The 8874-nt window shown below is 55.2% G+C and overlaps 1 protein-coding gene across 2 annotated transcripts; it reads left to right on the top strand.

The window, feature by feature from the left end:
• The first annotated feature begins 1267 nt into the window (after window positions 1–1267).
• AMIGO1 (adhesion molecule with Ig like domain 1) lies at window positions 1268–7621 on the top strand. 2 transcript variants are annotated; one of them, XM_045801574.2, is made up of 3 exons: window positions 1499–1633; window positions 2123–3707; window positions 6968–7621. In XM_045801574.2, exon 2 carries the CDS (start codon window positions 2188–2190, stop codon window positions 3667–3669), a length of 1482 nt encoding a protein of 493 aa, XP_045657530.1. In that variant the 5' UTR covers window positions 1499–1633; window positions 2123–2187; the 3' UTR covers window positions 3670–3707; window positions 6968–7621. The 2 variants fall into 2 exon arrangements, with proteins under 2 accessions (XP_045657529.1, XP_045657530.1); XM_045801573.2 differs by lacking the exon at window positions 6968–7621 and having other exon boundaries at window positions 1268–1633; window positions 2123–6928.
• Window positions 7622–8874: the final 1253 nt, after the last annotated feature.

Genomic DNA, 8874 nt, shown 5'->3' with positions numbered 1-8874 from the left:
TTGAGACATTAATTTCAGTCTCGCTCCTGCTGTTGTAAGAGACTGGAAAGAATAAAAAGGTAATTTCTCCCTCGGGGTCTACCATCCCAAGAATAGCTATAGTCTTGAGTTATAAGGTCTCAGCTTTTCCTACATCTCCCTCACTCCATGCCCAACCCTCCCCACCACACACTGGTTAACAGCTTCTTGGTGTGAAGGGGCACCTGGGTGGCTCAGTTGGTTAAGCGTCTGCCTTCAGCTGGGGGCATAATCTCAGGGTCCTAGAATCAACCTGGGGCTCTGGGCTCACTGGTGTGTCTGCTTCTCCTTCTCCCTCTGCCCCTCCACCCCACTCATGCACTCCCCCCCCAAAAAAATAAAAAATCTTTAAAAAAAAAACCCAGCTTCTTGGTGTTAAAGAAGACCACCACCCCGACCTCCCACTCACCCCTCCCCCCATCCCAGCTTTATCTTGAGGATTAGGTAATAAAGTAAGTGTGTGGGAATTGCTCCATAAGGGGAGGGGAAAGAGCTGGTACTTGTCCAGGAAGAGGGCAAGTGGCCAAGCCAAAGGGATGAATGACTTTCCCCAGGCTGGGAAAGGTTTTGGAGTTTCCGAAGTGGAAGCCTGCCCCTGGCTCCTACGAAGTGTATGTGTGTGTGTGTGTGTCGGGTGGGGCGGTGTGTGTGTGCAGTGGGAATCGCTTCATGGGAAGTCTGGGCAAGTGGGATCCTGGGGCCTGGCCATGCACCACAGACCACACCCCCTTACCTCCCCTCCTGCCCATCTGGCTTGCAGGCTGTGGGAATGTACCCTTTGGTGGTACCCCAGGGGTGGTGGAATCATAACATGGAGACTGAAACAAACACAAAAACAAGGCTCTTCCCCAAATTTTTAAGACTTCACAGCCCTAGAGCGAGAAGTGGGGGAACCTCAGAACGTGACTAATGAATTTCCCGCCAACACTGACAGGCGGGAGCTGAGCCAGATTTCTTTTAATTTGTAGGCTTAGAAGACATGTGACACTTCTTGCCCCGGAGTCAGTTGGCGCATTCATTCCAGCTAGACCTAGTTTCCCTGGGCGCGGTTTCGGTAGGTGGAAGGGTGGGGGATAGTGAAAAGAATTCCAGAAGGCAGAGGAAGCAATAGGGGAGCTAGGGGCCAGAATCCCCTCCTGACGGCTTCGGTCCCCAGGTCCCGGCCCCGACTCCCTCCGGGCGAGGACCAGCTGGCGCGCGGCCGCCGGTCCGGCTCCGACACAAACACACGCACGTGCGCCCCGCCCCCGCCGCGCGCACGCGCCCCGAGCCTCCGGCGGCGGCGACGGGCGCGCGCGCGGTTGCTCGCTGCCCCCACGCCGCTCCCTCCGCTCGGATCGCGGCGTCTCCCGCTCCCCGCACCGCTCCACGCCGGACCCGCGGAACCGGAGGCGGCGGCCGTGGTCGGTGGGCTCCTGCGGGTGCAGCGGTCGAGGCGGCGGCGCGGGGCGGAGCGGAGCGGAACCCGGCAAGTCCCCGGGAGGCGATGTGGCCGGGCGCGGGCCCCTGCGTAAGGCGGGCGCCGCGACAGGCCGGCCGGTGAGGCGCCGCTTGGGGGAGGCCGCGACGGAGCTCCCGGACCCGCCATGGGCTGAGACACGTCCTTGCCGAGCAGGTGCAGTGACCAGCGGGCCCGGGGGTGCCCGCCCCGACAGGCCCCGGGAACCCTCAACCCTGTCAGTAGGCGCCCTACCCAGCCTGTGCCCTGGTGACCTTCCCTCGGTTCTTGCCCAGAGGCCCTGCTGACCCCGCTGTCAAACGCGGCCCGTGCAGCCCTTGTGACACCAACAGCCCCTAACATCCCGGGCATGCCCCCATCCTACACTCCTGTGACCCCAGCCCGGTAGGCCCCTGTGCTCACCTCCTCTGCCCAGTGTTTTGAGCCCACTGCCTGCACAGCTCTTGGGAACTACCCAGCATCCCTTCGTTTTTCTTCTAGCCCAACACAGAGGTGGGGACGGGAGTGGGGGCGGTGTGCCGGGAGTGGGGGCAGTGTGACAGGGAGGAGGAAGGGTCAGTCCTTCCCTTCGGAGGCCCTGGTGACCCCAAACCCCTCCTCCCTCTCTTAAGCCTGTAGTAAGTGACCCCTTCCTTATCCCACCAGAACATGCCCGGGTGACTCTCTCCCAGATCTTCCCAGTGGCCTTCCTCACCCTTCCCAGTGACACTATGCAACCCCAGCGTGACCCTCGAGGCCTCTGGCTCCTGCTGCTGTCCTTGTTCCTGCTCCTCTTCGAGGTGGCCAGGGCCGGCCGGCCCGTGGTTAGCTGTCCTGCTGCCTGCCTGTGCGCCAGCAACATCCTCAGTTGCTCCAAGCAGCAGCTGCCCAACGTGCCCCACTCCTTGCCCAGCTACACCGCGCTGTTAGACCTCAGCCACAACAACCTGAGCCGCCTGCGGGCCGAGTGGACCCCCACGCGCCTGGTCCACCTGCAGTCCCTGCTGCTGAGCCACAACCACCTGAACTTCATCTCCTCCGAGGCCTTTTCCCCAGTGCCCAACCTGCGCTACCTGGACCTCTCCTCCAACCAGCTGCGCACACTGGACGAGTTCCTGTTCAGCGAGCTGCAGGCCCTGGAGGTGCTGCTGCTGTACAACAACCACATCGCGGCGGTGGACCGCTGCGCCTTCGACGACATGGCGCAGCTGCAGAAACTCTACCTGAGCCAGAACCAGATTTCCCGCTTCCCTCTGGAGCTGGTCAAGGAGGGGGCCAAGCTGCCCAAACTCACGCTCCTGGATCTCTCGTCCAACAAGCTCAAGAACTTACCGCTGCCCGACCTGCAGAAGCTGCCCGCATGGGTCAAGAATGGCCTGTACCTGCACAACAACCCGCTGCACTGCGACTGCGAGCTCTACCAGCTCTTCTCCCACTGGCAGTCCCGGCAGCTGAGCTCCGTGGTGGACTTCCAGGAGGACCTGTACTGCATGAGCTCCAAGAAGCTCTACAACGTCTTCAACCTGGCCTTCCTCAACTGCAGCGAGTACAAGGAGCGCGCCTGGGAAGCCCACCTGGGGGACACCTTGACCATCAAGTGTGACACCAAGCAGCAGGGGATGACCAAGGTGTGGGTGACGCCGAGCAACGAACGGGTGCTAGATGAGGTGGCCAACGGCACGGTGACGGTGTCCAAGGACGGCAGTCTTCATTTCCAGCAGGTGCGGGTCGAGGATGGGGGCGTATACACCTGCTACGCCATGGGGGAGGCTTTCAATGAGACACTGTCCGTGGAGTTGAAAGTGTACAACTTCACCTTGCACGGCCACCATGACACCCTCAACACGGCCTATACCACCCTGGTGGGCTGCATCCTCAGCGTGGTCCTGGTCCTCATATACCTGTACCTTACCCCCTGCCGATGCTGGTGCCGGGGTGTCGAGAAACCGTCCAGCCATCAAGGAGACAGCCTCAGCTCTTCCATGCTTAGCACCACACCCAACCACGACCCTATGGCTGGTGGGGACAAGGATGACGGTTTTGACCGGCGGGTGGCCTTCCTGGAACCCGCTGGTCCCGGGCAGGGTCAAAATGGCAAACTCAAGCCAGGCAACACCCTGCCCGTGCCCGAGGCAACCGGCAAGGGCCCGCGGAGGATGTCGGATCCGGAATCAGTCAGCTCGGTCTTCTCTGATACACCCATTGTGGTGTGAGCAGGATGGGTTGGTGGGGAGATTCTGCCCCAGGAGAGGTAATGCACCCCTGAAGGATATATATGAGGGGATGGAAGAGAGGGCTGGCTGCCCAAGGGAGTGGGTTCCCCCGACCTCAAGGGAACTGGTCACGGGTACAATAGCTGGCAAGACCTCAACCGGGGTGTGGCTGCCACGATTTTCAAATAGGGATATATTAATCCTCAGGCAAGTGCTACACCCTGACCCAAAGCCCTGGGGATTCTGCACGTGGTGGAGGAAGAGGAGCATGTCTGAACTGGGTGGGAATGAGGAAGGGGTGGGGGGAAGAGCAGATTCCCTAAACTTTTTTGAGGTCATCCTTAGCTCCTTAAGAGAAAATCATTTGGGGGAAAAAAAAAGATTTTTTTTTTTTCTATCTCTGCCCACCCACACCTGTGATGTTGTGTGCGCTGGGGGGCGGATCTTGCACAGGAGCCACACTGGGGAAGAGCTGTAGGATCTTCTTTGGCCAGGAAGTCACACTTCACAGCTGGGGAAATTGGAAACCCTTGGAAAAATGAGTCAGGAAAAGGCCGAGACCTCAGTCAGTAACACTCCCCGAAGCTGTTGTAATTTCCCACTAACGCCTCTCTTTCCCGATGAGTCCCGGATGGACGGATCTTTGCAGGAGCCTGGCCCGTTGCCTGTCAGATATGGCAACAGTGTGAGATGTGTCTGTGCCAGGCCCTGGAACCAGTGGCACAGAGGGATACAGCCTGCACTGAGGGGGTCTGTGTCACGGCATAGGTGCCGACACAAAACTTGTAGATGGGGGATAAACTCCAGATTTGCTCTGGTTGGTGCAACCCTTGGTTAGCATTGCTTCCCGGCACCTGTGTGTCAGACCAGGGTGGGGGCTGCCGAAGGCGGAGCTTTTACTCATGCGCGCCACGGACCTGGGCTGTGGGGCCACTTCAACACTAGGAGGAGGAGGAGGAGAGTAAATTAGCCTCTATTATGTAGCATCCAGCTGGACCTACCTGATCTCCTGATGCCATCTCTTCTCTCAGGCTTCTTAGCAAGCTCAGGGGGGATTGAGTTTTCCCTAATATGCTGCTCTGCAAATGGAGGAATCCTGGAGAGTCTGGCCCCGGCTGCGTTAGCCGGGGCTTGGGGACGGAGAGGACCAGTTATGTATCTTCTCTGTGTTGACAAAGCAGCCTTGGTCCTCTCTTCGATCTCACCCTGCTGCAAAGCCAAAGCATGGGATTTCATCATCCAAGGGGTTGGGACTGGGTGGTCTCTGCCCCAGACTGGCAAATTGGAGCGCAGCTTAGAGCTCTGCCCCTCTCCACAAGGTTCCGGGCAGTCTCGTTAACAGAGACACTGGCACTAAACTTTCAGAAGGAAAGTTCTGCCACCGCCATCCCTCTCAGCCAGAGGTCTGTGCAGTTGTGGTGGTCAGGCCAGAGGAACTTACGAGCAGGCCCAACATTCCATTCCGTCCAGGGTTGCAGAAGATTTTATGGAGATGCCTGTGCCCTTTGACTATACTGCAGGCCCAGGGAGACGGGTGGTCTGAGCTTTAGCAAGGGGAAGAGCAGGGCAAAGGTGAAAATGTTCTCCGACGTTGGTCTTTTTCAGTGTCTCCCCTCCTCCCGACCAAGCTCCCTGTCCACTGGAAGTTCTCCAGATCTTCTAGTTTTCTGACCCGCTCTTTATGTTGCGAGGGTTATGTCCTCCACCTGCGGGTGAGGGCTGCTTGCTAGGAGGGCCCGACTCCCGCTGCCTATTAAGATTGGGAAAGGGGACTGGAACGCAACATCTTCCCTTGTCTGTTCCTGGGATGTCAAGACTGCTGTCCATCCTTTCTTAGTAACCTGGTTTGTCAAGAGAGGTGCAGCATTTCCCTCAAGTACTTGCATGCTCCTAGGTATGCATGCTTCCAAGTGCGCATGCACAGTAGCGCCTTGACTTCCCTCAGGACAGTGATTCTTTAGTCCCCACTAATGTCCCCGGTCACAGTGGGTTCCACCTGCGTGCCCAACTTCATGCACACAGCTGTCTTGCCCCATAGGAGAGACAGTGACCACGCCAGGCTCCCCAGATACGAACTCTTGTACTTCTAATTTCTGGACTCCCTGAAGCTTTCCCCGCATCTCCGTGGCACTGAGTAACTTCTCTGCAAAGGCTGGAGTTAGGAGAACCACAGGTTGGAGACCTGGGGAAAAGGGATGGATGAGGAGCTGGCTGGTTCTTCAGACCCCTCCGAGACCTTGGGTTAAAGACAATACATACGAGAAATAAATGTAGAACTAGGTCAGTGCTGGACCCAGAAGGAGACAGGCAGAGGAACAAGCCCCTATAAGTTGTTCTTCCTGTGTTAACTGCCCTGGAAAGATAGGGGCATGAAGGAAAAGTTGTCTTGTTATATTCCAGAGACTTCTGAGGATTTTGTTTCTGGAGCTGTGGTAACCAGGCCACCCTTCTCAGACTTATTAGGGAACCGGGGAAAATCTCATCTCCATGCTACAGTTTCCCACTGGGCACCACCTAGGGCTCTGAAAATCTTTAAAATAAATGTCAAATGAAGTTGGCCTTCTGGAACATCCTGAGCTCCTGAGGACTAGGAGGGCCATTTTCTTCTGAAGTCCTACCCAGTTTAGGGAATAAGAAAAGACCCTGAGGCTGTACATCTCCCTCCCATATCCACCAGGTAGGCCCCTCGTTTGAAAGACTAGTAGGTGCGTCTGGCTGCCCCATCAGGAGATTGAACTGATTAGCCTCTTCCCATCGTTTCAGTGGATGGAACCCAAAAGTGGCTTTCTACTTGGGGGATTAGGTACTCAGCATTTGTAAGCCCACTAGAACCTTGGTAGGAAACTGCCAGGTCTGATCATAAGAAAACGCTGAGAAATCACTCCCTCCCTTCCCCCCCACCCTGAACCCATAAACCAGACCTATCTCCCAGGAAGCAGGTGTCCCTGGAGACAGAATATGACAGGGCTCTACTATCTGTCTACGTGATTATTTGTGATCTTTTTTCTTTGCCTGTGTTTATGGGGCTCCTAGGAAGGGGCCAGGAGAGGGTACAGCCTAGCTGGGGACAGTAAAGCTGACTGATTCCCATTCTCTGTGTGTTCTTAACCTCTGTACTTCCTTGTAGCCCTGCTGGCGAAGCAAGCAGGCCTCCCTGTGTCCAGGACCCCATCCCTCCCACTTATGTTCACCCAGGCAAACCTCGGAGCCTCTGGGCTCTGAAAACTAGGCTATGATCATTAAACCTGGCTTGAGTCTCTGTCCTGGCAGTCTGTGACTGGTTTATTTCTCTTTTCAGCCTGTGGAGGGGGCTCACTGTACCTCCGAAGTGTGTGGCCTACGGAGAGGATATTTAAATGCTGCTATAAAGGCCAGGGTAGACTCCCCATCCAGGCATGAAAATAGACCAGGGTCAACGAACTTCTTTTGTAAAGCGGCGGATGGTAAATACGTTAGGCTTTGCAGGCCGGACACTCTCTGTTACAGCTACTCAGTCGTGCCACGGTAGCAGGACGGCCGCCACAGACAGGACGTAAACGATGAGTGCGGCTCTGTTCCAGGAAAACTTTATTTACAGACGTTGAAATTTGAATTTCATATCATTTTCACTTGGCTTTTGAGTTTTCTCAACCATTTAAAAAAATAAAAACTCTTATTAGTTCACCGACCATACAAACCCCGGCAGCGGGCTGGTTTTGGCCAGCAGACCAGAGTTTCCCCAACCTGACAGATTCTCAAAAGAAATGTCACTGACACTGTAGCAGGAGAGAGTTTAGAAATTCCTTAACTTGGGGCTAAGGCCTGCGGATAATGAAGTCTTCCTGGATCCCTGGGGAGGAGGGCTGCCTCCCCACAGAGTTCTGTTACAAGTCCGGGTGAAGCCTACTAACTGTGCTATGGAAAGACGCTTGCACTCGATTAAAAGAATTGGTGGAAAGCAGCTCAGTTTTGGTATTTTGGTTATTACCTGTATTTTTTTCATACTGTGTATGAGAACTATCTTAGTTTGGCTCAAAGCATATTCATTGAATGGGCAGGTTAATCTTCATTGACAGTTTACTGTGTCCTAGGCATTGCATAGAACAGAGAAATGCAACCCCCACATTCTTGGTACAGACACAGGCTACCAGAAATTGGACCTGATTCTACTAAACACTGAACATGCAAATTCTTTGGCTACTCTCTTGGTACTTCTGGAAGGGGATTGTCATGGTAGAGCCCAAGAAGGGAGAGGAAATGGTGTAAGGACAACAGAAATTAAGAACCAGAATTTGAATCATTACCTAATTTCCTACATTGATAACATCTTGACTAAAGGGCAGCCCTCCTCTGTCTGGAAAGTTGTCTTGTTCTCTCCATGAGGAAGCACCGAAGTGGTGAGGTGATGGAGACAACTCACTCCAGCCGCATCAGACGAATCAACCTTGGCAGGCAGCGGAACGCCAGATGTCCATGCCAGAGTGCCTCCATCGTCTACATTTACATAGCATTTTTTTCAAAGCTGTTTTTGCTGCAGCTGAGGTTGGCCAAGAAGAGGACGCTGGTAAAGAGAACGGGGTCTGGGAAGACTGCCGGCTGTTCTCCCATCATGGCTGTGCCAAGCCCTGTCTCTGAGCCTGAAAAGTTGTGGTGTCCTTTCTCCCATCATGCCAAAGAAGTCTATGGCTGCATCTCAGCACACGCGTGCACACACACACACGCACGCATGCACACACCCGCCCCAAACCACAAGAAAGTCCCTAAGGTTCTGGTCAAGATGTGCCATTTTGTCTGCCATGTCTTGCAGCACTCTCCTTAGCTCCTCCTAGGTGGCATTTCAGGGGAGTGAGGGAGGCTAATAGGACAGTTGCCTTGTAGAACAGAAGTTGAGAGTTCAGTCGCACTGGCCAGCCTCGTCTCCCTTCCTCTTGACCTCTCACCTCCTTTCCTTCTGCAGTTGTAGTTCTTGTACCGCGTACCTTGTCTCCCAGGAAACCGCTGTGAAGCTCCTTTCCCCATCCACGCTGTAACAAAGGCTCAGACCTGTGCAGTAGGAAGCTTGGCTTTTCTGGTCTAGCTGCAGTGAGCCTTTGCTGCTTCTCCTGGGGCTTGAGAGAGGAAGGCTAAAGCAGCTGCCACATCAAGCCCTTCATCAGACTTCTTTGCTGTCGGGTAGGAGATCCCAGGTGGCAAAGACACAGAGACCTGCCCTGAGGCCTTCCAGTC

The sequence above is a fragment of the Ursus americanus genome, chromosome 12 (assembly GCF_024610735.1).
Source record: "Ursus americanus isolate L20-20 chromosome 12, mUrsAme1.1.p, whole genome shotgun sequence".
NCBI lineage: Eukaryota > Metazoa > Chordata > Mammalia > Carnivora > Ursidae > Ursus > Ursus americanus.
This window is presented reverse-complemented; position numbering and strand designations above follow the sequence as displayed.

Excerpts from the sequence above, each read along its gene's own strand:
- AMIGO1 (XM_045801574.2), top strand. The coding sequence starts at position 2,188 with ATGCAACCCCAGCGTGACCCTCGAGGCCTCTGGCTCCTGCTGCTGTCC.